The following is a 27,979-nucleotide window of genomic DNA, read 5'->3' as shown; positions in this document are numbered from 1 at the left end:
GTGTCCCCTTAGCGTTAGGAGAAGGCCCAGTGTGGTACATGGTACATGCCTGGGGTAAGGCCCGGTTGGGCACAGACACTGGGGATCTGGCAGCAGCAGGGAGGTTTAAAACCTTTATTGGGCCAATGGGTGTGTGACACAGGGCTCTCAGGTCTGATCTGATATAGGAAATAATGGGCAGAGAAGGGCAGGGCCCTGGGCAAGACTGGTGCAGGCCAGCAGACAGCCTCGGAAGGGAATGTGGGATGCATGAAAAGGAGGGGGGGGGAGTGGAGGGGCAAAGGCAGCGGGAGAACTCTGGGGTCCTCCAATGTTGGAGAGCAAGATATAGTAGGATGGAGAAGTGGGAGGGAACACCGAAGGAGCTGAAGAGGGCAAGGGGACTTGGGTCCAGAGTCCTCCTGTCCTGACCTTGGGAGAAGGGCTTTCACTCTCCAGGAAGACCCAGTGTACAGTCCAGCATGGACTGGCCCAGCTGGGGTCCTGTTAGCACCACAGAGAGGAGATGGAGGAAGGATGGGTGGGCACGGTGGGCAGGCGCTAACAGATCCAGCGGATGAACCTGTCAAAGAAGCTGGGCTGGGCCAGACTGTCAAAGTCTTTCTCCCGGAAGATGGCCGCCCTGTCACCCAGGCTGATCTTGGTAAGCACATCCATGTCCACGTCGCTGCCCACAGCGATCACGGTGGGCACCACATTCTGCTTGCGCATGGAGTGCACCGACTCCTCCAGGCTGTCATTACCCGTGACGCCGTCGGTGAGGAAGACAAAGGAGAGCTCTGCGTGACGCCGCGCCCCGCCCCGTGCACCCTGCACCACATTGTTGATGGCATGCACGATGCCGGCACCCACGTGAGAAAAGGAATTGAGGTAGTCAGTTCTCTCCAGTGCCTCATGGATGGTGGTCAGGTTGTAGGTCAGTGGGAAGGCCACCTGCTGCTGATTCTGGCTGCCGTACTGCAACAGGGCCATGCGGGCGTTGAGTGGGTCATCGTCCCTCCGTGCCAGAGTCAGGCGCCGCGATACCTCCTCCACGAAGCGCCGGGCCTTGTGGAAATTCTGCTCGCCCAACCGCTCCGAGCCATCCAGCAGGAAGACAATGTCCACAGGGCGCTGTGTGCACTGGGCCACATATAGCTCTGCAGGGAAGACGTAAGGTGGGCCCAGGCGGGCAAGGGGTGGCCAGCTCCAGACTCATCCCATCTCTGCCTACACTCTGCCCACTGGATCCCAGATCATGGGACTTTGGGGCTTTGCCCACAGCCACAATGGACCTCAGCAGAGCCATCTCAGGTGATGTAATTGGCTCAGGCTCCTTTGGGAGTCTACTTGCCTTTCCCTGAGACTGTCTCTTAAGTGGTCCCAAACTAGAGGACTAGAGATCTGGCTAGAGGCCAGAAGATCCATCTTTTGTCACCAAGCACGTCTCATCCTAAACCAGCTACCTCTGGGACCCTCAACAGCCCAAAGACCACCCTCAGCCAAAGATAAAGTTACTCATATAAAGGCCATCTTTGTTGGGAGGCATGATAGGGCCTCTGGACCTGACTCCCTCTCCCAGGGGCCACTTACTTCTGAGCTGTCTGTCTGAGTCACACATTGCCCAGAAAGAGAAAGAGCCCATGTGTCCTGGCACTCACTGTAGCTTTGGTATGCTGCTAGGGTATGGCTGAAGGAGTACAGGTAGGCCCTTTATGGCCTCACTGACACCAAGAGATGCTTTCCTCTAGGGGATGGTCACCAGCCCTGACACGCAGTACTATGGAAGCTGAGACCACACTTACACCGCCACGCATGTGTCAGAGACCACGGGCTAGGGCCTGGCTCCCTATTCACTGGGCATCCATCTAGGCTCTCCCTAGAGGAAGATGAGCTCGGCTCACCTGTACATACTGCCATGACCCAGCCATTTGGGACCCCAGGGAATCGCATTGAGAATAGCCTGACTCCAATCATGTATGACCACAGAAATGAGGCAGGCCCCAGCTGCCAGAGTGCTTACCCCCCACCCCACCCAACCCCAGTGGTGCATGAGGGTCCATCCCTGTGTATACTAGCCCAGCTTGCCATTTGACCACAGCAATGCATTAAGTTACAGGTTTCAGCTTTTTATAACATGTTTAACACAGCTCACACTCCCCCTGAGACTGAGCCCTGAGCCAGGAAATGCCTGCAGATAGGGTCAGACTTTCTTTCAGAGCTTGCTAGTCACATAACTTATTTATTGACCCTTCACCATTCCTGGGATCTGCTCAAATCTTCTCAGAGTGTCTAGAAAGTTGTCTCTGGGAGACAACTGGATTTCTTAGCTCCTCATAACTGACAGGCACCCTCACAGCTACTACCGCAAACTCCGAGGCAGACATACAGTAGGGGTGGTTGGCTTGGGGACTTTTTCTTAACATCAACAGCTACAGGGCCTGGGGGAAACCAGGAAAGTCTGGTGAAAATCCATTTGTAATTGTGAGTTTGGGGACTCAGGGATCTCTGCGTTCCATGTCTGTGGGGGTCCTTTCTTCTATCTGTGACCTCATAGCAAGGAGGGGATGTCACCCTCCCAGGAGGATAGGTCTCACCCCACACGGGGAGAGGATGCCTTTATGGTTCTTGGTAATGTGACTGAGATGCCTTCCTATATCCAGAGACCTGGCTGGACATGCAGGTGTTGGGGGCACAGTGGTAGACCTGCTCTGGTACCTTTGGTACTTTGATTTACTGGGCGTGACAGAAGCGGAGGTACCTTAAGGTCCTTGTTACATCCCTATGGTTTTTGCAGGCTATAAACACATACATGGACACCAAATCAGAAGCAGGAAAGGAGAAGACCTCCCCAAGCACTCAGATAGCACCCCATCCCAATCTGTGCTTTCAAACACAGGATAGTTCAGGTTGACTGAGGCGATGTGCTCAGCTGAAAGATTCCCAGAAGTTTACATCTCAAGAACCTCAATATTAATGCCCTTTACAGTTCTTTGCCAGATGTGAACTTCTGGGGTTTAAGGTGGGCCTTCAATCCAATCACTGATGTCCTTGTTAAAAAAAAAAAAAAGAGGAACGAGGGGAACAAAAGAGGAGGGGACACAGACACAAAGAGAGGCTATGGGAAGACGGAAATGACAGTGGAGTAGTGTGACCACAAGCTAAGGATGGCAGCTCTGCCAGTGGCTGGAGGGAGTAGGAGGGACCCTCCAGAGAGAATAACAGTAAAGACTTAGACTCTGGCCTCAGGACTAGGAGGGCAGGTCCCCGTTGCCTAAGGCCTAAGCTTATGGTGGCAGCCCTGGGAAGCTGTAAGAATTGAGGGGTTAGCTCGGGCTGTTTGCTCATGGTAAACCTCAGGGCTTTAGCAGAGTGCCAGGGCACTCTCTGGGTCCCCTGTGATATCCCTGTGCACCAGCTTAAAGGTGTCAATAAACAGTTGCATCCAGTCCTGCCGCTCGACCCCTGTGGAGAACTTGGCCCTCTCGGCGGTGTAGACCATCACAGCCACCAGTTGGGAGTAGGCAGATGGGTTCTGAGTGAACTCCGTGGCGTTTAGCAATTGCTGGATCAGGGGGATGGTCTTGGGGAAGGTAGGGTCCGGACCCTCTTCCGTGCGGAGGAAGGTGACCGGGGGCTTGCTGCCAGGCCATGGTTCATCTGTAAGGGAGTGTCCAGAGAAGACTTTAGGGGCTCCAGTGGATATGGCTGGCCTCCAGCCCTCCTTAGGCCTCTGACCACAGACAGTAGTTAGGACCAAAGAGACTGAGCCAGGGAGAGACTGAGCAGGTGTGGTATCTGACCTAGGCGGGAGGCCTGCTGGGGTAAAGAAGCTGAGAGCAAGCAACACAGCCCAGGAGAGTTAGCCTTGTAGCAGTTTGGGGGTGTCCATAGAGCTCGAGGGAAACTCAGCATGGAGCATTAGCACCCAAACCCAACTGAGAGATGTGCACAAATCTTGTAAGCTCCTCCAGTTCAGTGCTCTGTCTCGGCACCCCTAGATGAGTCAGCTCCGGAAAGCGCCCACAGACAGAACCACACTGCTGACACTTTGTCCCAGACATGATCTGCTATCCCAGGACCTGTCCTTGAGGGTCCAGGATAGTGGTACAGACATCATGGGAGAGCAAGAGCCTCTCTTCCTCCCTCCTCTCTTCCTCGCCACCCCCTCTCTCTTCCCCCTTCTTCCCCTGTCTCTTATTTTCTCTTCTCTTTTTGTGACTCCATCTGCCTCTTTCTCTCCATCCCTTTCTGCTTCTGTCCCTTTGTCCTATCCCCTCCCTTTGTGCCTCTATTTCTCTTTTTTCTTTCTTTGTTCCTTCCTCTCTCCTTTGTTGCATCTTCCTCTCCCTGCCTCTTTTACCCTCCCCCCTTACTCCTCCCTCTGTCTGGCTTCCAGCGCCTGCTGGATGAGAAGGGATCACTCAATGGATGTCATGGCCAAACTCACTCCCTTTTCTCTGGTAATCAAGGAGCCACGAGGAAACCCAAATGTGTCCAACACAGAACTAGGCCCCAGGACCCCGGGGCCTCCCTGAGGACACTTCCTTCTCTAAAGGCTCTTGTTTCTTTTCTCACAACCAGTGCTCAAGTCTCACTGCAGTATTTGATGCTATGGTCATTACCAATTTTTTCCCTGCAGTTTTGAGCTTGTCAGACACTCTCAGCAGTCCCTAAGGACTGACCCCATGCCTGGCCTGAGGTAGGGCTGGCTACTTGGTTCAGAGGGTCAGGGCTATGTCAGAGTTGGAAGTGTGTTGTTAACACTGTATTCACATCAGAAATGCTCACAAGGACGCTCACCCACGACCTCACTTGTAAAGACACCGTCTACAGTCACTGTGTCCCCAGACACCATAATTCACCTTGAAATTTCATATAGCAGTGAATGCAGATGTGCTTTAGAAGGTCAGTAGAAGGGGGTTAGGGAGCTGGGAAATGTGGGGTCCTAAGCTCTTAGTGTAGGCTGCCATCCCCATTTCCTCCTGATCTTGCCACCCTCCAGAACTGGTGTGCCCACAGGTAGAAACTGTCTGATCCTGGCCCCCATCCTGGGCCACTGCACCCTGTCACCCACGGTCATTCTATACAAGCCAGACACAGACATCACCAGAAAGGAAGATGCAGAGAGACAGCTCTTTGAACACAGAAGCAAACTCTCCTCTATAAGGCATGAACTGACCACATTCAGCAGGCAAAACCAAGGTAGACCAAGAGCCAGGGCTATGCCTCAAGGAACAAGGCTCAGCCAACAATAAAAAATCAACATGACTGACCATCGCTTTCAAAGAGCCAGGGCTATGCTTCAAGGAACAAGGCTCAGCCAACAATAAAAAATCAACATGACCGACCATCGCTTTCAAAGAGCCAGGGCTATGCCTCAAGGAACAAGGCTCACCCAACAATAGAAAATCAACATGACCGACCATCGACCATCGCTTTCAAAGCTAAAGAAACCTCACGACGAGTCACCAACGAACAAGCCCGTGACAAGATTCAACACCTCCTGTCCTGATGAGGAAGCTCAACAAGGGGGAACTTTCTACTCCCTAAAGACACAGCTGCTGTCACACTCTGGACGTTTCCCACTGAGATCAGGAGCAAGACTCAGGGGCCAAGGTCAGGCTTCTGCCTTGTGGGGGATGGAGCCATCTATGACTTCAGCCTCCCTTACACAAACCTCACTAAAGGTTTATATCCTGTACAACACTGCGCTACAGTCCAACACCAAAGGTATAGTTCACTTGGGAGCTAATCAAGGTGCCAGGAGCTGGGGTTGGGGGTCTCCCTGCAGACAGAGCCCTAGCCTTTGACAGATACCAGAACCGGCAACTTGAGGCCCGTGCTCTGAGACTCACACAATCCTCCCCGGGGTGGCTAAGGCCAAGGTATACCCTGAGAGTGTTTTCTTGGTAATGATCTCTGCTGAATAATGTGAGACCCTGACTCCCAGTCCACATGGTCCCTTCTGTTGAGTGGTTTCAGGGCCTGTGCACATGCTCAGTGGCCACCTTGTCTTTGGGAGGGGCCAAGAAAGTCAAGACTTTGCAAGGAGATGCAGCTGCATAGTGTGGGCCTTAGGCCATCAAAACCACCCCACCCCCTACTCAATGCTCCTGGGAGGGGCAAGGCTTGTAGAGCAGACTGCAAGGCTCCCGAGGCCCCAGGGCATCTCCCTGAGGCTCTTGCCCAGTTATTCTGCAGCAGTGTCTGGGGAGGCATTGGCAGGGACTCTCAGCACATCAGGGACCCCCTCTATGCTCCCTTGGGAGTAGCAGCTTGGGTTCCAGCCTCCTACCACGAAGGCCACAAAGGCAGCCGCAGGGTTAGAAGCAAAGCCACTACTGGTGGGCAGCAGCATGCTTGTCCCCCCCCCCCATCTTACACCAGCCATTCTGCCCATCAGTTTTAGGGCTGTATCTTTTGGCAAGAGCTTGCCAGGCCCTGGCAAATAGATGGTTCCAGCTAAGTCTGTCCAGGGCCTGGCCCCCATGGACCAAAAGAAGAGTCCCCAGTGGTAGGGAGACTTTAGACTCTTGGATGAGACTCCCTTTGTCTTGAAATGTCTTTTTGGCCAATGGCTAAGCATCAAGGACAGCCAGGCCAGCAGTCTCTGCCCAGATGGTACCATACAGGAGTTCAGAATGACACTAGATGCACCCAGCAGCCAGTCCTCACCCTGAGCTCCTGACTCTACCATGCCAGGGGTGAACTTCAAGGGTTTCTCCCCAAGGAAGCACCTCCACAATGGTACACCCTTGAGGCTGCACAGTTCCTTGCTGCATCCCTGGCTATTAGAACAGGAAGGATGTTGGGTCTGCTCTGCTTGTCTGGGGTTAGGGTCTCAGGCACCCGTGTTACCTGTTTGGCAGGGAAGTTCTGGACACACGATCTGGGGGTCTAGAAGAGAGAAAAGAGAACAGGTCTCTATTAGTTCCTGCTGGGCCCTCGGTGGTCACCTACTAGCCTGCTAGGGGAAAAGGTACCGGGTGTCACCACGCACCTGGGCAAAGGACATCTTCCATGTCATCGATGAACTTCTCAGCCACCAGGTCAGAGAACAGTGTCATGTTGCGCACCTGCTGTGGCTTGTCACAGGCGATGGAGTAGAGGTTTTCACTCTCGTGCGTCTCGTGGAACATGTCACCAATGCCGATGGCTGTCACGGTGACATCTCGGTCACACAGGGCCCGGAGATTGAGGTCATCATCGCGGGGGTCGTGGCGCCCATCTGTGATGACCACTGCGAACACCCGGGTCTTCTGGCGCCGGCTCTCCTTGATGAGCTGATTGTAGGCGAACTTGAGGGCAGAGGGCGTCCAGGTGCCACCGGCAATCCACTCGAGGTTTTTGACAGCCTCCTTGAAACTGGATAGGGAGTTGACTCGTTCGTCGTCCAGCCGGATGGCCTCAAAAGTGCCCTCGTGGCTGTACTGCACCACACCCACGCGTGTGCCTACAAGGGTACAAAAAACGGGAACAGTGTCTACCAGCCTGTTTTCCCACCTTGGTGACCTGGGCTTAGCCACCCTGAATGAAATCACAGGCAAAGCCATGATCCTGGCTAGAGGCAGGGATCTGGTTTCTGCCTCAGGGTCCTTCATGGTCTTCACTGACCTGTTTCAGACTTGGGGTCCTTGGCAATGGCGCCCAGCCTGTTGACCACATTGATGACGAAGTTCTTTTCCAAGGTGAAGTTGGTGTAGCCAATACTCTCAGAGCTGTCAATGACGAAGACCACATCCAGGGCACCACAACGCTTCTCACAGTCTGGAAGTATGTGGGGGGGGGGATGACAGGGTGAGGCGTAGAGAGTGCGAAGACCCTTAGGGTACAGGGCCAGGGATACCCTGAGTGATCCCGCCCCATACACTCCATCCCTCCTGCACTCTTGCACTAGGCCAACTCACCGCAGCACCCGCAGGTTTCCCTCACATAGGTCATGACGTCACATTCCTGCAACACAGCCCCAGTGGGTGCATTTAGGCAGGGAGCACCTGCCATCACATGAGAGCTTCCATAGGAGTCCCTGACCCCATGTCTGCTGGTGTCTGTGCCAATATGTGGAGTAGAGGTACCTACATCTCCAGCTTTGCCCTATGACCTTACCCATGCCACTAACTCCTACCCAATGGTCTTGTCCTTGCCAACTTGATCACTGCTACCTTTGCCCTCTCAACCTCCTGCCAGCCTTGATTCATCTTCTGACCTTGTCCCTGGTCAACCTCAAACCTGTTGGTTTTGACCTCTGCCTGGATGCCTGCTAACTTTGCCCTCTGAGCTCCTCCTCTGACTTTGCCCTGCCAAACCCGTATACTTGATGCTCTTGGATTTTGCTTTTCAGAAGAGAGAAGGACACTTACAAACAAGGGTCCTGACTCCACACTACGTGATACCTACCGTGAGACCAGGGTCTCCAGGAGGGCCAGGTTCTCCCTAGAAGACAAAGGACAGCAGTGAGAGGTGAGACTGATGGGTTCAAGTTGCTCCTGGTGCCACCACTCAGTGTGTACCGACTCATGGGCCCACTAAGGGCAGAACCAGGATGCTCTGTGTACATCAGCCTGGCTGGCCCAGGAGCTATGGACCTAAGGGATAGAGGTGGCTTACCTCAGGTCCTGGGATGCCTCTTGGTCCTCGAGGTCCAGGTTCACCAGGGGGACCAGGATCAGCCTGTGGGGAATAGGGAAGTAGGCTCAGTATAGCCCTGGCAGGTCTCTTTGCCCCATAGAAGTATTGATTCCCCTGTCAATGGCTTTTGCTGGGAGTATAGTGACATGAAGGACTGCATCACCCATTTTATCCTGAATCTGATATCACCCCAGGGACGTCCTGAGCTGCTGTTATCAGAGCCTGGTAGGCAAGAGAGAGTAGAAGGCCACTGAGGACCTCAAAGATAGTAACAGGATAACTCACGCTGCTACATCCCAGGGTCGTCTAGTCACTCTGTGTGCCTAATCTACCTACCCATTTATCCATTACCTGTCCACCAGCCTACCATCCCTCCACTGAACTGCCAACCCCATCCATCCATCCACCCACCCACCCATTCATCCATCCATCCATCCACCCATCTACCCATCCACCCATCCATCCACCCATCCACCCATCATCCATCCATCCATCCATCCATCCATCCACCATCATCTGCCACCTGTCCTTATTTGTTCTATCTTGCCCTCACTGTTCCTCTTGCATCCATACATCCATCTAGATACCCAAGGGTGCTAGGGACATGGAAGTGAAGACGATATGGGCCAGGCTTGTGCCAAAGGACCAGTAGGAGGTGCTGGCTGAGGATGGGGTGAAGAGTAGAGGAGGCCTCTGAGTCTGACCGTTCCCATAAAGGGCTTGGTGGCAGACAGGCTGGGTGTTTTCCCAGGAATCTTAGGCCCTCCTCATGCGCTAGCCTGTTGTCCTGGGCATAGGATGGTGACACTCACTGGCTCGCCTTTGTCTCCCTTCCTTCCGGGTGCTCCTTTCAGGCCAAAGTCTCCTCGGCCTCCCTGTGACACAGGACACATGTTAGTTGTGGGCAGTGGGTGGCATACACCCACCCACCCCACATGACAGGACCTTCCACAGACCTCCAGGAGCTCGGAGGTAGCACAAACCACACTCAGAGTTCTGGGCATTTTCAGGGAAGCCCTGGGTTTTGTTTGGAAAAGGACACAACACAGGAACCACCACCAGTTAAAGCCCAGCCAGGGCTCATGTGACCTGTCTTGGATCAAGGACATGCCCGAAAGACGGTTCCCAAGTGGACATGGCATGCAGGACTTCCACGACCCCACCAGGAAAAGGCTAACCAGGACAAGACCCCCAAGTACCTCAGGGCCTGGTGGGCCGGGCTCTCCTTTTTCACCCTGTGAAGCAAGCAAAGGTCCGACAGGTGGCTCAGTCACAGACCCCAAGTCTAAGTACAGGCAGAGAAGCCCACCATCCCCTGGAGCTGGGGTCACCCCTTATGATTTCTTGGATATCAGAATTTGTATAGAAGCTCACACACACCTCAGGTAAAGGCCACAGAACCCACACATGCTGAGCCAATCCTGAGCTATATCTAACCCCTGGTGTCTCTGGGTGCTGGCTGGATCTGCCTTTGCACCAAGTGACAGGTGGCCCCCGCCCCCTCCCTATTCCTAGTCCCCACATCAAGGGAACCACAGAAGCCTTGGGACCCAGTCCATAGGGTTTTCCTGGGGGTTCTTCTTCTACGCCATGACTCACGGGTGTTCCTCGGGGTCCTGGGTAGCTGAATCCAGGCCTTCCAGGATCTCCCTGAAGGAGAAGGTTGAATTAGTTGAAATGACTGAGGAGGAGGTGGTTTCCAAATAGTGCAGATGAAGACTGGGGGTATCTTGAGTAGGGTAAAAATACAAAGTGTGAGCCTCGCCTTGCTTGTCCACCTCTGGACGGGAGTGTGTGTGATTGATATGCCAGATAAGCCAGGGGCTGTGGCACACACTAGAGAGGCCACTAGGATCATGCAGTACCCAAATGGCTGTCCGTCCCTCAGGACCCTGCCATCTTCTCAGGCAGGTCATTGCTGGGGAGGGCAGAAGACAGGTTGCATGGTCTCCTGCTGCTCTCTCCAGTTTCACTAGGAGCTGGGAACAGGAGGCTCACTGGAGGCCTCTCTCTTCCTCCAGGCCTCCAAGCTCTTCCTCCAGGCCTCCAAGCTTCTCCTGAAACCTTTCTGTTGGGGTTCCTCCACAGGCAATTGCTTTGGGCCCCATCCCATATCGACCGGAGGAAGGGACGTACCTTGGGACCTGGCTGTCCTGAATCTCCACGGGGCCCAGCATCACCAGGGTCTCCTCGAGATCCCTGAGAGCAGGAGAGCAGTCAGAGGTGGCCTTGTCACCTGAAATGGTGATGACCTAACCTGCTTTGACCAGCTCGGAGAAGATGGTAGGTCTTGGCACCAGGGCCACCACCTTGCCTGAGGTTAGGGGTTGAGATGAGTGGGGAGTAGGTAAATATGGGTTTGTAGGACTGTGGAGTAGGGTGGGAAGTGGGTAGGAGGTCTGGGGCAGAGTGGGGAGTGGGCTAGGGGCCTGGGGGCAGAGTTGGGAGTGGGCTAGGGGCCTGGGAGCAGAGTGGGGACTTGATAAAGGGTTGGGGGAAGGGTAGGGAGTAGGGAGTCATGGAACAAGATAGGGGACAGGTGGAGGGTTGAAGTGGGTGGACAAGTTAGGGATTAAGAATGGGGTTAGGACGGGGCTGGAGAGATGGCTCAGAGGTTAAGAGCACTGACTGCTCTTCCAGAGGTCCTGAGTTCAATTCCCAGCAACCACATGGTGGCTCACAGCCATCTATAAGGAATGTTGTATATATAATAAATAAATAAATCTTAAAAAAAAAAGAATGGGGTTAGGAGTGGGTGGGAGCTGGGGGGCAGGGTGCTGTCATGGCCTCAGGGCTTCTAGTGTCCTGCTACCAACCTGTTTTCCAGGCTCCCCAATAGCGCCCTGGGGGCCTCTGGGTCCAGGTAAACCTCTGTCTCCCTAAGAAGAAATGCAATGAGGGGAAGACAGTGAGTTGCTGCGGTCTAATAGTGCATCTAGAGTCCTGGCCTCAACCCCGTGGTTCAGGGTGAGGCCAACCTGCCCTGGGCCCACTGCCCACCAGTGGTCTTGCCTTGGCTGGATCTGCGAGGTTAAGTGGGGCAGGAAGACTATGGGCACAGTTTCCTCCAGCCTGGCCTTTGTTACTCCCTGTCCTGGGTGTGGCCTCCCCCACCCTGGCCTTTGCTCCTCCTGTCCTGGAGATAGCCCCCTTCTGTCTGGTATCTGCCACCCTCTGCCTTACATACCTTGGCTCCTTTGCTGCCAACTTCTCCAGCCAGGCCTCGGGGCCCCTCAGGACCAGGGTCTCCCTGTGAGAAGACAGGTCTGGTCAGGCTTTGCCAGGGAGTAACTCGGAGTTCCCCTCTCCAGAGGCAGTATTAGGGGGATGGGGTGATGGGGTTAGATGAACGAGCTATTCAGTCCACTAGGACAAAGACACTGGTGTGCGAAGGGCGGTGTCAGAATGGCAGTGTCCTTCCTCCTGATATCCCCTCATCTCCACAGACCTACTGAGGCCACTCCAGGGGCGAAGGGACCCTAGCCAGCTCAGGGGAGAACTCCTTCACCACCTTCCACTGTGGCAGTTGGAGCTGTGGGAACGTGTATGTCTGCCGTGGAGACGCTGGAAGACGGAGCAGTATGCAGCCTAAGTAGTTGTATAGGGCACATATAGGATGGGCGGCGCCCTTCCAGAAGCCCGACAGACAGCTAGGAGTGGGAGCTCGCCTGTCTGGTTCTTCCTGTCTCAGACAGTGCAGGGACCAAAGCCCCTCAGCTTTCTGGGGAGAGTCCAGAGCAGACCCCTTGGGTCCTTACAGAGCAACTCACCTTCTCCCCCTTTGGACCGTCACTGCCTGGGCCGCCCTTGGTTCCAGGATCTCCCCTGCGCCCCTGCAGAGAATGGACGTGAGGACAAGGGAGGAGTGAGATGGCCGGGAGGGCCACGTGGGTCACCTGTAGCCCTGCTCTCCCTAGGATGCTGGGGACCCTGAGCCTGGTGTTGCCTCCCGATGATATCTGCTTGGGGTTGTGGCTCTGTCTTCATACTGTTTCTGTGCCAGCTTTGTCCCAGTTGGAGGAGTCAGGGCTCGGTGTGGGGGTGCTCCTGGTCAGGCTAGAAGTCCTGGTCAATGGCTGAGATGTGCCTTGGATAACCAGTATGGTCATTCCTGATCATTCCCTGACTAGGCCTCCTCAGACTGTCTCTTCTAAGGATCAGCCCTGGGATAGGGTTCCCAATGCCATGTTCAGCCCTGGGGAAGCTTTGTTGGGATGGTAGTGAAAGGGTTGACGAGCAACAGAGGGTTCTGCCCATCCTCAGTGCCATTTGCCAATGGCCCTTCATCAACCTTGCTGCCCAAAGTGGTGCCCCAGAAGAGCCCAAAGCAGGGGCCTGGTTCAGGCTGAGAGACTTAGGGTAAACTCACGGGTTCTCCTTTTGGTCCACGGGGACCAGGTGCTCCCTTGCCTCCTTTCACTCCGGGACTTCCAGGAGCTCCGTTGTTGCCTTGGTATCCCTGTGTGGGGCAGGGACAATTCAGCAGGGCTGGGAGCATGGCTGAGGAATGCACCAGGGCCGGGACATGATGTCTCCCTTAGTCATTCTGTACCGTCCCTCCCCACACGTGTGAGGGCATAGAACCGTGTGGATCACATCCTGGGCAAGGGTAGTGAGCAGGCCAGCAACTCACCTTGCTTCCCTTATCTCCAGGATCTCCTGGTGGTCCCCTGCGTCCTGGGCGGCCAGCATCCCCCTGGAAGGGTTGAGGATGACATCAGCTTTTCGCATGGACAGGTACTGGGCAGTGGGGCAGGATCATCTAAATTCCCTCATATTCTTGGAGCACGCAGAATGCCAGGCATAATGGGGGAAGAACTTGCCATGGTACCCAAAAGACCAGCCCATGAGCCCAGTGTAAAGTCTGCTGCCCCCTCTGGGGAAGGGGCCCTGTGTGAGAGGACCTGGTGATGGCAGGATTGCTAGGGAGGGGAGTCAAAGGAGGAAGCAGGCAGAAGGGGCATGGTCTGGTCTCCTAGGGAAGGCTGCCTATTCTGTGGCTAAAGGTCTAGGCTACCAAGAGCAGTGTGTGGGGGTGGGAGACACAGGGTCTCTGCCAGATTGGAAGGGGAGGTGGGCAAGCTGTGCCACAGGTGACTGGTGACCCTGCTCTTGAATAGTGAATCTGAGGATGGGACCTCCCTGCTAGGCTTCACAGCCTGGGCTGTCCCCTCACCCCAGTGTGAGCTGGCATAGGGAGTCCCAAGGCAGGGATTCCTGAGGGTGGTGACAGTGTGTTCTAGAGCTATTAGCCAAGTCCTTACCTTGGCACCTTGGTCTCCTTGCTCGCCTGGGCTTCCGGCTTCTCCAGGGTATCCATCGGGGCCCTGAGGGAGGTGAGAAAGGCTTCTCTGAATGCTGCCACAGTGGACTATGCTTCCCATGGGTCAAGAACACTGACACAGAGCTGCCGCCAGAGATGCTGCTCACTCAGGCTATGAGGTCCTGGCTCCACAGGAGCCATGCCTAACACTGCCCTTGATGGGCATCCAGGTTTCAGAACTTCCCAGCCTAGGACCTCAAGCTCCACCTGGTCTGGAAATTGTGTATGTCCAAGGGTTGGCTCATAGGCTCCTGGGGGCGGGTGGGTTGGGACCCCAAGACTAGAAGAGCTCCAGACTGGGGTGAAGACCAGGCAGGGAGAGGTTGGGCAGAAGAGCGAATCCAAAGACTTGCTTCCAGTCCAGCCTGGTAGCCATGTCCCCTGAATGACGTTTCATGTGATAGACAGGGAGGATGGTGAAGTTACCCACCCGACTTCCTGGGTCTCCCTTGCAACCTGGAGGTCCAATGCGGCCCAGTTTTCCCTGAAAGAAGAAGAGGGAATATCAGAGGGTAGATCTGGGGGTCTACACGCATCAGTGATGGCTCCAGCTATACCCTAGTCAGAGCACAGAACGGTGAGGTGATTCCCACTTTGCTGCATTCTGTCTCCATGGCAGACTCCCAGGACCAGGCCAGGGCATGGGTGTGGACTGTCCTCACCACACGCACAAGTGTGTGTGTGTGTGGGTGTGTGGGTGTGTAGTACGTATCTGTGCGAATAGACTTATAAGCATGTGGGGAAAGGCAGCGGCTAGCAGTCAGGGTGGGGCTGGGGACTCTACCTTCTGTCCATCAGTTCCATTCTTGCCAGCTAGGCCGGGGGCTCCCTAGAGAAGACAGAGAAAGGACTGGTTAGCCCCAATCCGTGTTCCCTCCGAGCAGCATGACAGGGCACACCCATCCCCTCAGGCTTACCTTCCGACCATCTGATCCAAATTCACCCTGTGCAGGAGGCAAGTGAAGTGTTAGTGAGTTTCCAAGCTTCACAGACACTGTTGTCTTTGGGGTGCAAATGTAGATTCCCACCCCCGCCCCCAGCCCAAACATGAGGCCAGAAACCTAGGTCTGCCTCCAGGCAGGGGGGAAACCTCCATCTGCCTCCAGGCAGTTGGGGGGGGACCTAGGTCTGCTTCCAGGCAGGGGGGGGAACCTAGGTCTGCCTCCAGGTTAGGGGGGGTACCTAGGTCTGCCTCCAGGCGGGCAGGGTGGGGGAACCTAGGTCTGCCTCCAGGAGCCCACAGGCTGTGGGCTGTCAGGGCACAGTAGCTCTCTATGCCAACCTACCTTCTCTCCCTTGAAGCCAGGCACACCCTAAGGGCAGAAGGAAAAGACAGTGTGTTACCAAGGGCATGCCTGCAAGTGCAGTGGGACCCTGAAGAGACAGATGGCGAAGGACAGCCGAGACCCAGCAGTGACTGTCATGCCTAGAGATCATATGTGGGTCCTGAACGCATGCTTGAGAGAGGAGGGGTCCAGCTGGATGCATAGTTTTGGAGTGATCTTCAAACTGTAGAGGAATTCCTCTTCTTCGGCAACAGGGGCTGGGCTGTGGACGTCCCCAAGGGCAGGGTGGGGAACTGACCCAAAATGACCTTCCTCCACTTCCCTTCCCCCATCCTAGCCCTAGGTAGGGAACTTGCCTTGGGTCCTGGGAATCCAATGGGGCCTTCGATGCCAGGGTCTCCCTGTGAAGAAGGAACAATGAACCTTGGGTGTGACCCCAACCCTGGAGGTGGGGAGAGTAGTTGGGAGTCGGGTCAGGGGCCAGAGGCTATGTGTGGACCTTACCTGTCGTCCCTTTTGTCCAGGCTCTCCGGGCTCTCCCATGTTGCCCTTGGCACCCTAAAAGTAGAGGACAGGGTAAAGGGTAAATTGAGGCAAAGGAATCCTGTCATCTGCGAGAGGTGGTATGGCAGAAGCTGTTGGTCCCTCCCCAGGTAGGAACATCTTAGGACAGGGTCAGGTGCCCCTGAGAGCCCCGGTGGTCCCCACCAGGCTCTTGCTGACTCTTCTCCGAGTCTTGATGGCAGCTCTCCATAAAGCCACACTGCAAATGGGGCTGAGCAGCTTCTCAGCTGGGGATGCTGGGGCTTGGGACCTCTGTACCATAGCCCGGACCACAGCTGACCCTGGGCTCTCCAGAGGCCAGCATGGCACTCATGGGACATTAATTCCTCTCGAAAAGGAATTGGCATGGGTACGACATGGACTGACAGAACTAGAAAGACTGGAGCTTCAGAAAACTACATAAAATTAGACTCCCAGGGAGCTAAAGTTTTAACCTTACACACACACACACAACACTAAATAAAGGCACCAACTTATTAATATCCTTCCACTTTAAATGCAAAGGGACAGAGAAGAAGTCAAGAGGCAAAGGAAAGAGAATGGAGGAGATCAAGCAGAGCAAGGGGTCAGATATCCTGCAGGTCACAGCTGTGCTCTGCTCTGAAGTCCCTGGGTCACCCAAGGGGCTGGATCACTTCTGTGTAAGTGGTAAGGTGGCCCCGTAGCAGGGTGGGCATGACTTGCGGTCAGGACTGGAAGAAGCCAGACCAAGGAGTGGCTGGCGCAGGAGACACCTCACCCAGCCACCCGCTGCTGTAGAGGCTCTCACTCACTTAGAAAGGAGGATGTGCTACCTCCTTTCTAAGCCTCTGCATGTGACTGGCGTCATCTCCTTCCTACCCCTCTGCTTTCTGACACGTGAATTGTTGGTTAAAGACGCTAAGGTAGTGAAATCGGAAGGGATTTATTTTACACAGCTCTGTTGTTAGGAAAATACCAGGTAGCCATTCAAAGCAGAGTCCTCAAAGCCTAGAATCAAATAAACCTCCAAGTGGATGCCTCTTGTCAATCAGCAACCACGCCACTGACAGAAAGGAACCTTGCTTGCTTACTTCACAAATGAGTTTTAAGTTTTTTTTAAAAAAAACTTCTTAAACATTTCCTACTTTTCTCAAAATACCATTTGAAAAGGAATGGATAAAATCCGAAGTTTAGGTTTTCCAAGCTTGGAAGTGCTGAGTCATCCACAGCCAGCTGGCCTTCATTGTGGAATTCCCGCAGGTCAGGGGCTTCCTGAAGCACAGGCCACACGCTCTCCAGGCCTCTTACCTTCTGTCCTCGGTAGCCCTTGGGTCCATGGGGCCCAGGAATCTCCAGGCAGCTCACTTTGTAGCACTGGAATGAGGCGGACAAACAGCAGGTCAGGTTGGTGGGTCAAGTCCCCAGCTGGGTATGGACTGGGGACAGGCATAACCTCAGACTCTCAGAGGAAGCTCCCAAACACCCATACAGACAAGCAGAGTGGAAGGAAGGACCAGACACACAGGGTACTAGATAGGTGGGGGCCAGTGATTAGTCAAATCATCTAGCCAGGTTTGGGGTAAGAGAGGCTGCGATAAGCAATGACAGACAGCAACAAGGACCAACGAGCTCTGGTCATGGCTAGGCCCCATCTGTATACAGGGACTGATTTGCTGTTCTTGGAAGAAGCTGCTCTAGGATGGCTTGTTTCCACAGAAGGAGTGGGGTGGGACTTTGGGTACCCAAGGCTGTAGGACCCCGAGACAGGTACACGGCTTCCAGTCTGGGTTGGATAAAGCCCCCAGTCTGGGACATGCCTCAGCTTCTCCAGAAGTCATGTGTTTGGTAGAGAACTCTAGTACTGGCCCTCTAGGGATTCAACAGCCAGGATTGGATTGGGGATGGAATAGGGCTTCATGCAAGCTCAAGAGTATCTGGCCCCATGGAGCAGGTGGACGTCAGTCCTTCTGCCGCTCTGGTCTGCTCAAGGTCCTGGGAAATCAGGTCCTGGCCCTTTGCTGGGTCAGCGGTCTTGGTTGCCAACAGGCAGCATAAGCTGGGCTGTAGTGACAGGACAACTCACCTCTCCGTAGGCTTCGTGTTTCTGCAGAAAAGACAGAGACTGGATTAGCCTGAGCCTGGGGACCTGTGAGATGCTTCCTGAGTCTGGTTGGGGATCGTGGATATGAGAGGACTTGACCCTGACTTCCACCAACTGCCTCACTCACAGGGGGATCCACTGAACTCTGACTGCTGCCTCACTAGTGAGTGGACACTATCCTTAACCTCTGCCCCAGCGCTCACCATGACCTTGATGATGCGATTGATGGTGTCCTGGTCAATCTCGGTAGAGTCGGGTCTCATGGTGGCGTAGTTGTTGCGGTAGAGCTCATGAGGGGGGTTAGCAATGTCCCGCAGGCCTTGCTCATTTAGGTTCCTGTTCGGGGCCACAGCAAAGAGCCGGATGCCCTCCTCACGGGCCCGCTCGGCCTGCATTTTGATGCCCCCACACGGACTGCCTGTGACGTGGCCGTCGGTGATGACCACAGCAAAGTGGACCACCCCTCGGCTTCCGTGCTGCCGGATCTGCTGTGTCATGTTGGCCAGGGCACAGTCAGTAAAGGTGCCCCTGCGGAAGGAGCGGATGCCTTGGAGGCTCTTAGTGAAGGAAGCCCGGTCGCTGCCGGGTGGGCTGAACACCTCCACCTGGTCTGAGAAGTGCAGGCCACCGTAACGCCAGCTCAGGGCCACCTGGTCCAGGTAGAATTCATTCTGCAGCTGGCTGATGAACTGCGGTACGAACTGCTGCATATGATAGAGCAGGCTGTCTGTGGGGGACTGCATGGCCACGCTCTCTGACGTATCCAACACGAAGTAGACATTGACAGGGCAGTCGGCCTTCTCTGGAGTTGGGGGCATGGGGAAGGGGCGCGACAATGTTAAACCCATCAGGGCTTGCCAAGTCGGGGCTAGCCCACCCTCACCCTATGAATACAGATCTGTCTCAGAACTCCAGAGCCCCGCCCAGGTACCTGGACAGTTGTTGTTCCTGTCGGTGGTGGAGATCTCAGGAGAGATGACTTCCTGCTGCTGAGCGTGAAGGACTCCCAAGAGCCCCCCAAGCAGGAACACAGAAAAAGAACCCTGGAGCATCTTGACAGCCGTCATGTGTCCTGATGTCCTGTAATGAAACAGGGGACCATTTACAGACACCCCCACAAACACATGGCTGCCCTCCCAGGGTGGGGTGCACATAGCTGGTAATTGCCTGAGGAAACAGGGGCCTCCATGTTATCACCCCACCCACAGGGAAATGTGGCTCTCCAACTCTGTTGGCTGCAGGGCTCAGTTCTAGGCTGGATTCAGACATCCAGCCTTTCCCTTTTGTCTGGGGGCAGAGTTCACATGATTGGATCATTTGAGTGGGTTGGAAACACCAGGGAGCATGTCTCTTTACACATCCCTCTCCAGGGCCTGCACTGGGAATAGGAGGAGGGAGACACACGCCCACTTTACTACTCCGTGGGCAGGTCCGAGGCTCAGTGTGGGACCCGGGCATACCCGCTCCCTATAGCCTGATCCTCCTTCACGTGGGCGTTGGTGTGGACTGAGTGGGTCAGGGTTAGTCAGGTACAGTGAATTCTAGTATAACTTTCCACCAGGTGCCAGCTGACTAGGGGCAGCCTTTTCCCTTCTGTGGGTGCGGCAAAACCTCTGGACTCTCTGCGGCGGTCTCCTGGGGAGACTGTGTCCTAACTTGTCATCTGGAAAATTTCTTCAATCACAGAAAGAACTCCAGATTTCAGATGTTATAGGATTTTAGTTGAAAAATAAGTAGCATCAGCAAACAGCATATTCGATGCTAAGGGTGGAAGGTATCAGGTATTGCACACACACTTGTAATCCCAGCATTTGGGAGTCTGAGACAGAAGCCATGAGCTCAAGACCAGCTGGCCTACATAGCACGATCCTCTCTCAAAAAAAGATGAAATAGGACTATACAGGAGTGTGGTAGTTTGAATGTAATTGGCTCCCATAAGCTCATAGGGAGTGGCTATTAGGAGGTGTGGCCTTGTTGGAGAAAGAGTGTCACTGTGTGGGGGGGGGGGGGGCGGGCTCTGAGGTCTTTAATGCTCAAGCTACACCCAGTGACTCAGTTCACTTCCTGTTGCCTACAGATCAAGATATAGAACTCTCAACTCTGTCTCCAGCACTGTCTGCCTGCACATCTCCCTTATATAATAAGCCACAGTATTTGCATATAACTTATGTATATCCTCCTATACACTTGAAATCATCTTTAGACTGGTATTTATGTTTAGTACAATGGAAATTCTATATAAATACTTGTTATATGACATTTAAAGACACTGACAGGGAGTAAAAGGTCTGCCAATATTTAGCATGGACACTATTTTATTTTCAATCTGTGATTGATTGAATTTATAGATGAGGAAAAAGTGAATACAGAAGGCTGACCATTTATCATTTCAAAACATAACTAGGGCTGGAGAGATGGCTCAGAGGTTAAGAGCATTGCCTGCTCTTCCAGAGGTTCTGAGTTTAATTCCCAGCAACCACATTGTGGCTCACAACCATCTGTAATGAGATCTGGTGCCCTCTTCTGGCCTGAAGGGATACATGCAGGAAGAACCCCGTATACATAATTAATAAATAAGTCTTTAAAATAAAAAAAACATAACTAATACACATTTAAATTTTTATTTTTATTTTATGTGGATAGGTATTTTGCAAGCATGCATTTATATGTGCCACATGTGTGCCTGGTGCCCAAGGAGGCCAAAAGAGGGTGTTCAATCCCCTGCAGCGGGAGTTACATACTGTAATGAACTACCACGTGGGTGCTGGGTCCTCTGGAAGAGCAGTCAGTGCTCTGAACAGATGAGCCATCTTTCCATCCCCATAACTAACATTTTAATGTACTAGTTTCTTAAATTATATAGCAAAGAAATTTTGAAATTACAAATGAAAATAGAAATACTAGCTCTTAAACTAATAATTGCTTCCTTTAAAATGCTTTTCAAATAATTTTCGAAAACAAACACTGGAGCTCCCTCCACGGCTACAGTAACACTAGCTTTTAACAGTTGCCCGCATTTCCCTTTTCTGAGATTGGCTTAGTTATTGTCCGTCATCCTTCATGTTAGCCTTCTGGGCTTCCCTTAGCATTCTTCTCAGGGGAAGGGAAGTGATGATGAACTTGTTCAGTTGCTGCTCTAGTAAGGTCTGTTTCTCCCTTACTTTCAAAGAACAATTTGCTAGAAACAGGATTCTTGGCTGATAGTGTTTTACCTCAGCACTTTGACTGTATTGACCCTCAGCCTCTGGACTTAATTGTCCATGAGAAATCTACCAGTAAACTTGTCAAGGCTCCTTTGTACTTGACAAGTCTTTTTTTTTTTTATGGCTTTCAAGATGTGATCCTTGGGGTTAAATTATGATGGGTCTTAGTGTAGGCCTCTCTGAGTTCATCCTGCTTGGAGTTTGAGCTCCTTGGATGTTTATATCCGTGCCATTAATCAAATCTGTGAGGTTCCCTCAGAAATCATTTCTTCAAACTCTCTACTCCCCGCCCTCTCTCCTCTTAGGAGACTCCTATAGAGCTTTTGTTGATCTCAATGGTGCTCCATGGGCCCCCTAGGCTTTGTTCACTTTTCTCAAGAATTCTCTTTCCACAGGTTGACTATTTCCCTTCTTCTGTCTTCAAGTTCACTGATTCTCTCTTCCAATTGTGCAGATATGCCTCTGACTCTCTCTAGTAAAAAATTTTATTTCAGTTCTGTACTTTTCAGATCTTTTCATTTATTTTTAGTTATTTCTGGCTCTTCATTGACATTTTCTTTTTTTTTAAATATTTATTTATTTATTTATTATGTATACAATATTCTATCTGTGTGTATCCCTGCAGGCCAGAAGAGGGTACCAGACCTCATTACAGATGGTTGTGAGCCACCATGTGGTTGCCGGGAATTGAACTCAGGACCTTTGGAAGAGCAGGCAATGCTCTTAACCACTGAGCCATCTCTCCAGCCCCCATCTTCATTGACATTTTCATTTCATTCATACATTATTCCCCAAACTTTTTTATATCCTCCATTAGTTCTTAAGGCATTTTAAAGATGCCTAAAGTCTTTGTCAAGTAGACCTACCACTGAGTTGCTGTAATATAGAGGTCCTAGTGATTTATTTCTTCCTTTATTGGTCAGGCACTCTACCACTGAGCCATGCCTTCCCTTCTTTCTTGGTACATCTACTGATGTGACAACTGTTTATCTGCCGTTGCAATTCTCTTCCATCCTGGAAAGCGTCACTCTTTCATGTCATGTGTGACAGCTTCCTGAAAACTGGAGGTTTGAGTCTAATAACGGAGTAGCTCTGGACCTCAGAATCTCCTCCTCTCTGATGGCTTGACTTTTTTTGTTTGTTTGTGTTTTACTGTTTCAGGCTGCCTCTGTGACAAGAATCAGCTTGAGTAAGATATGAAGCCTTCTCGGACTCCTTCTGATCCCCCCACCTGCCCCTGTCCACGGGCACCTGCAGAAACTTTCTAATTTCCTCTGGTCATGTCATGGCTTTGTCATGGATGGCTCCAAAGTGGGAACAGAGGAGAATAAGGGGAATAAAGTTTCAGTCCTGTAAGTCCTTGGGAAGTCATGTTGTCCAGACAGGAAGAAGATTGCGGCAATGGGAGGCAGACACAATAATGTCCAGGTCAATAGCTTTGCCAAGACAGATGCCCAAAAATACATCTTCTTCAGCCTCAGAGAAGTGAAGTTAGATATTGGTAACAAGGAGAAACTCGGAAAATCACAAAATTGTGGAAATTAAACATTATGCTCTTAAAACAACCCACAAATAAAAAAACAAGGGTTGTGGAATATTAGTTTGGGATGGGTTACATTTGTTTATGCTATGGAATATTTGTTTAATGATACAAAGATGTGTTGCACTTAATTCTGTAAAGCTGTGTTACTTTGCCTGTCTAAAACACCTGATTGGTCTAATGAAGTGTCACATGGCTAACAGTGAGGCAGGAGAGGGATAGGTGGAGCTCCAGGCAGAGAGAATAAAGAGAGAGACGTGGGGGGAGTGAGAAAAGAAGGAGACAGGATGCCAAGGGCCAGCCCCCCAGTCCTCCAACCACCCAGATACACAGGCAGCTACGGAGTAAGAAGGAAAGAAATATAGAAGAAAGGTAAAAAGGTAGACAGGATAATTTTTAAAAAGCTGTCTAGAAATAAGCCAAGCAAAGGCCGGGCATTCATAAGTAAGAGTAAGTTTCCGTGTGTGATTTATTTGGGAGCTGGGTGGTGGGCCCCAAGGACCAAAGAGTTAAAAGAAAAAAAAAACCAATTACATTTAAAATGAATAAAAACCAATAAACAAATTCCAAAACGTACACAGCAGAAGCAATGCTGAGAGGGGAGGCACACAGCTGTAAGAGCCTACACCAAGGCTAAGAAAGAGCTCACATCAACAGCCCACCTCACAGTGAGTGGAGAAAGGACAACGGAGTAAATCCATGGGGAGTGGAGAATAATAAAGATGAGTACAGGAAAACAAGATGCATATTAAGGAAAAATGGAGAAAGTCAATGAAACTAAACCTGATACTTAGAAAACACAAACAAAATTGACAAAACATTTAGCTAGATCAACAAAAACTTTTTGAAGAAAACTCAATCATAGATGAAAGTGGAAACACATTAACCAGTTCTATACACCTATTTAATAATAAAAATAACTACAGAGCAGGATTGGGGGTGTGGCTCAGTGGTAGAGCATTTGCTTAGCATGCAAAGGTCCCAGGTTTGAGCCCTAGTGTATACATGTATGTCTGTCTGTCTGTCTCTTTCAGTGAAACCAACCAATCAGAAAATGACAAGTGGCAGGGCACCTTGTGCCCTGTTGATGAAAGTGTAAGGTGGTGAAGCTGGTGTCAAAACCTTGATGGTTTCTCAAAAGATTATAAACAGAACTGCCAAACGTTATGACGCTTGCACTTCTGGCTATGTCTTTATGCATTCAGAGTACGTATACAGAGATTTAGTCTTTTCCCTCCCTCTCCAGGGTCTCACCACATAGCCAAGTAGTTAAAAAAAAAAGAAAGAAAAGAAAAGAAAAGAACATCTATTAGTAACACAGGGAAACTGTGGCTGGGAAAATCACCATAAGCTTACAAATGGCCAGTGATCAGATAACGTTGCCTAACTGAGGCAGAACAAACCCACAGCAAGGCCCACCAAGATGGGCACATCAGCAGAGACCAAAGGACACAGGTTCTGCCCCACTTCTCTGTGGTGTCTGACAACACATAGCTCCTAGAACTGAGCTCCCCTCTCCATGATAGTTTCCCTGTCTGCCACATGGACTAGGAAGGTACCCCACAATCCCTGTCAATTTGTGGGGGTTCCCTAGATTCTTACACTTTTCATAAATGAGCAGAAAGAGACACAGCAAGGCTGACTTATTGAAATGTGGGACCATGTAAAAGGAAAACAAACACATAAACAAAATCACACTAGCCATCTGCGTTCTAGGAAGCATACCATCCCCACATCTTAACCGGGTGCTTTGGGTGGTGAACAGCAATCTACACTGTGTATCCAGGTGCCCAGACTCCCTGCTAGCTGAGACCAGTAAGTGCTTCTAAGTCTGACCTTATCTGAGACCAGAAAGCAGAACTCCTCCAGGAGGGCGGGTATGGCTGGTGTCTGCCAGTGTCTGTGAAAATTCCCAGTCCCTCTCATCCAGGACTCTGAGAGTCATATCAGAAAGCCCCTAGTGCCCAGTGTTTCCCAAGTCCTGCTGAGAGGCCCCTTCCAAAGCACAGCTGCCTGGATTTGCTGGCAGAACACTGCTGGACAGGAAGGAGCCCACTCTCCAGCAGACAAACTGCCCAAGTGGCAGCAGCCTTGTCTGCTTCTTCCAAAGTCTGTGCCGGCTCCCTGACACCATTTCATTAGACAGAGAATTTTATTGTCCCCCAAGACTAACGCACAGTCCTCAGAATGGCTGCTCTACACTCCCATATTCAGCTCCCCCGGTCTGGTCTGTGGTACTTGACATCACTTGTTCCTTGGAACCCTAGGTCCAAGTACAGTTCCTGGCCCTACCTCTTCTCTCTAAGGGACCGCAGATAGCTGCTTTACTGCCAATATTTGTAAGAGGAATTCTCAAATGCCCCTTTCCTTTTCTTTTTTCTTGTTAAGTGAGTGCTGGCCTCAAAGCCTGAACTATTTAATTGGGAAAAAAAAAATCCAGCAAGTTATTCTGAACCTCAAACCTTCCTTTTAGGTACCTGGTCCCTCTGTGGCACAGGCTCCATGTCTTCAGGTGAGCATGAGGATAGTCCCTGAACACCCAGGCTTCATGAGGGTTGTTCTGTGCTGTTCTGTCTAGGGAAGGTGTCTCTAATGTTAACCTCTGTGCTCCAGGTGTGCTCCAGGGAGTCCCAGGGGTGGGATGGAGCTGAGAGTGACAGATATTATTAACTTGGGTCCCCCTCATCTTAGGGTTCCTCAGCTCCTGTGTCTCTCCCTAAGCACCAAGGAGGTTCAGCGTGAGGGTTGGTATCTCCTTGAAAGCATCTGGCTTGCCCACCCATTGGACCTGAGACTCCTCTGTAGAACACAGAGCACCCTTGAAGTCCATCTGAGGAGCTAGTTCAAGTGGCAGGTACTTTCCCCAGGAGGAATCCCCTTTCCTGGGGCCTGCAGAGAGGACACCAGGGCCCGTGTTCAAGTCCAGGTCACACCATGTCCTCCCACTGAGACAATTTAGTTTCCTTAACCCTCGGGAGATAACTCAGACCTGCTAGAAATTGCCATGGGTTTGACCAGATGCCAGGCACTCTGTGGACTGGGGAAGTAGGGGGAGTCTGGGCCATCAGTGGTCAGTAGAAAGCTGTGGAGTTCAGACCAAGAGGAAACCTGCACACCAACCAGGCTATGTACGTCATAGACTAGGGGCCAGCTGGATACTAGAACCCGGGGCTGGACAGTCAGTTTGGCTAGAACCGTGACCCTTGAGAACTCAGCCTCCACCGTATACTCCTGAGGTGCAGCTCCTGAACCCTGTTCCTTCTCTCCCCCAGTCAGGCTGGACCCCACATGAAGCTTACCTGACTTGGCACTTCCAAAAAGAGGCCATCTGGGCACTTCCGAGGAGAGGCCCTGTCCTGACGGCCCGAGATGCGGGCGCCGAGTGGGTAGGAGGGAGGGGACCGGGACTGAGCGGGAGGGGACGAAGCCAGAAGCCTCCCACTTTAACCCTGCCCCGGGCGGGCGGATGCCTGGGAAGCACGACCACCGGGAGGCGCTGCGGCCCCGCGGATGGGCGGGGTCAGTGGGTGGGGATGCCGGAGCCACTAAGGGGGAGCGGTGTGGGGGGAGCGAGGGGAACCGGAGAAGAAGCTGGGGGAGGGGAGGAAAGGGAGGTGAGGAAGGAGGAAGCGGCCAGCACACGCTGCTGTAGCGGTGGGGCTGGTCCCTGTCTGCACTGTAGTACCTGATGGCGTTTTTTCCTAGCAAATTTTCGGGCTGACAGGTCTCCCAGATGTTTGCTCAAGTTCCTTCCTCACTTCCCCAAAGGAAGGGGGGCCAGGACTGGCCTAGTAGGAGCTACTCCCACCCTGTTGGACCGGGGTTCTCCCCTCCTCCACCCACCCTCCCCGAGTATCCTAATTGAAGTTGGGCGGGATCCACACAACGCGTATATCTTTAGGGTCCCCTGGACAGTGGGTTGTTCTCAAGGCCCTTGGGAGTTGAAAGGGCCCCTGGAAAGGCAAGAGGACCTATCATAGAGGTAGGAGGGGGTGAGAGGACCTTGACATTGGCATATCACCCCTTTCTACAAGAATCCCAAAGGTGGGCTTTGAGTGGGTCCTGCTCACGTCCCTGGCAGGCAGGGTGAATAGGCGGGCAGTGGCTAGAGTTCCGGTTTTCCAGCCTGGAGTAGGTGTGGCTCAGAAGTAGCTCAATTCTGGCTTTGCGGGAGCCTAGCCAGTTTGGATGTTCACCTTCCTAGACATGGAGGGGGGGGGGAGGACCTTGGACTTTCCACAGGGCAGGGAACCCTGACTGCTCTTTGGACTGGAGAGGGAGGGGAGAGGAGTGGGGGGAGGGGGAGAAGGGTGGGAGGAGGGGGAGAGAAATGGGAGGCTGGGAGGAGGCGGAAACTTTTTTTTTTCTTTTTCTCAATAAAAAATTAAAAAAAAAAGAAGTAGCTCAATTCAGGGTAGTTCTTGAGGGTGAAGAGTAGCTTGCTTCCCATGAGAACTGATAAAATCTCCATAAAATGTCCGCTCTGTTATCCTCCCCTCCCCCGTCCTGTGTCCTGTCCCTTGTCCCAGGAGGAGCTACTTTAGCAAGCCCACACTGGATGTGGCTTCCCTATGGATACCCTTGTCTTCAGGGCCTTCCTCCCTTGGTCATCTCTCTCTTTTGATATCTCACCTCTGAGAAGTTGGCTGAAGGTACCTTTACAGTTTCTTGTGTCCTTGTTCCTAGCAGTGGTTGGGGAACAGCATTTCTTGTAAGGAGGAAGAAAACGCCACTAAGGCCATGTCTTGAGAACTGCCCCTACAGGGCCCAGCCTCAGCTACCTGCCCCTATCCCTTCTCCTTTGCAGTTCCTAGAACCCGGAACCCTGTCTAGACTAGTATCATGGGCAGCGCCAGCTATGGCTGTTCTCTGCTCTAGAGGCCTTTTGAGTGGGTAGGGAGCGACTAGAGCCAGAGGTGTGAGCATGCATATGACAGAGTGTCTTGTTTGTGGTATTTGCATCTGTCTGTCTCTGTCTCTCTCTGTATGTGTGTACATTCCTGAGCTGTAGCATGTGTGCACCTGAGAGTGAACATCTGTCTGGGTCAGGGTGTGCCTGAGTGTGACAGCTGCATGGTGGCCATGAGCAAGAGGCTCAGGCTTCACACCAGAGCAAGGATTCTAGACACCCCATTTTTTCCATGAAAATCTGCTTGTGTGAATGAGGGCTCTGGAGGGATGTTCCTTTGGCCTTCATACCTACGGAGGAGAAGAGATCACCTCCTGCTCACATTCCAAAGCCATGGGAGGGTTAGGCAGCCTTCCTTCTCCTCAGCTCTGTTTCCAGGCAGCTCATCATTCCAGCACCTACGTGGTACTACCCAGGCCTGTGGTACTTCAGATAAGGTACCTTCTGGGTGCCAACCCATGATGGATCCCGTGAAGCTGGCC

General features: G+C 52.4%; 1 protein-coding gene across 1 annotated transcript; it reads right to left on the bottom strand.

Moving 5' to 3' along the window:
• Nucleotides 1–105: 105 nt before the first annotated feature.
• On the bottom strand, nt 106–25,988 carry Col6a2 (collagen type VI alpha 2 chain). Its single transcript, XM_041634908.1, has 28 exons — nt 25,888–25,988; nt 18,777–18,925; nt 18,049–18,647; nt 17,828–17,848; nt 17,053–17,118; nt 15,724–15,777; nt 15,576–15,620; nt 15,220–15,246; nt 14,851–14,877; nt 14,718–14,762; nt 14,364–14,417; nt 13,875–13,937; nt 13,244–13,306; nt 12,980–13,069; nt 12,381–12,443; nt 11,798–11,860; nt 11,427–11,489; nt 10,747–10,809; nt 10,210–10,260; nt 9,810–9,845; nt 9,423–9,485; nt 8,590–8,652; nt 8,380–8,415; nt 7,890–7,935; nt 7,597–7,749; nt 6,983–7,435; nt 6,841–6,879; nt 106–1,139 (listed from the first exon to the last, which is right to left on the bottom strand). The coding sequence occupies exons 1-28, from the start codon at nt 25,914–25,916 to the stop codon at nt 541–543; spliced, it is 3,123 nt and encodes a 1,040-aa protein (XP_041490842.1). The 5' UTR covers nt 25,917–25,988; the 3' UTR covers nt 106–540.
• Nucleotides 25,989–27,979: the final 1,991 nt, after the last annotated feature.

The sequence above is a fragment of the Microtus oregoni genome, unplaced genomic scaffold (assembly GCF_018167655.1).
Source record: "Microtus oregoni isolate MIOR12 unplaced genomic scaffold, Mior012 000046F_ref0000063, whole genome shotgun sequence".
Lineage (NCBI taxonomy): Eukaryota > Metazoa > Chordata > Mammalia > Rodentia > Cricetidae > Microtus > Microtus oregoni.
Note: the sequence above shows the minus strand (reverse complement) of the source record. Positions and strands in the feature narration are given on the sequence as shown.

Bases quoted from the DNA above. Each gene is read 5' to 3' on its own strand.
- Col6a2 (XM_041634908.1), bottom strand. From the start codon at position 25,916: ATGGCCTCTTTTTGGAAGTGCCAAGTCAG. The intron at 14,763-14,850 runs GTAAGCCTGAGG...TGTCTTCTCTAG, and splicing joins TTGGATCAGATGGTCGGAAG to GGAGCCCCCGGCCTAGCTGG. The intron at 12,444-12,979 runs GTGAGTTTACCC...CATTCTCTGCAG, and splicing joins GTGGACCAAAAGGAGAACCC to GGGCGCAGGGGAGATCCTGG.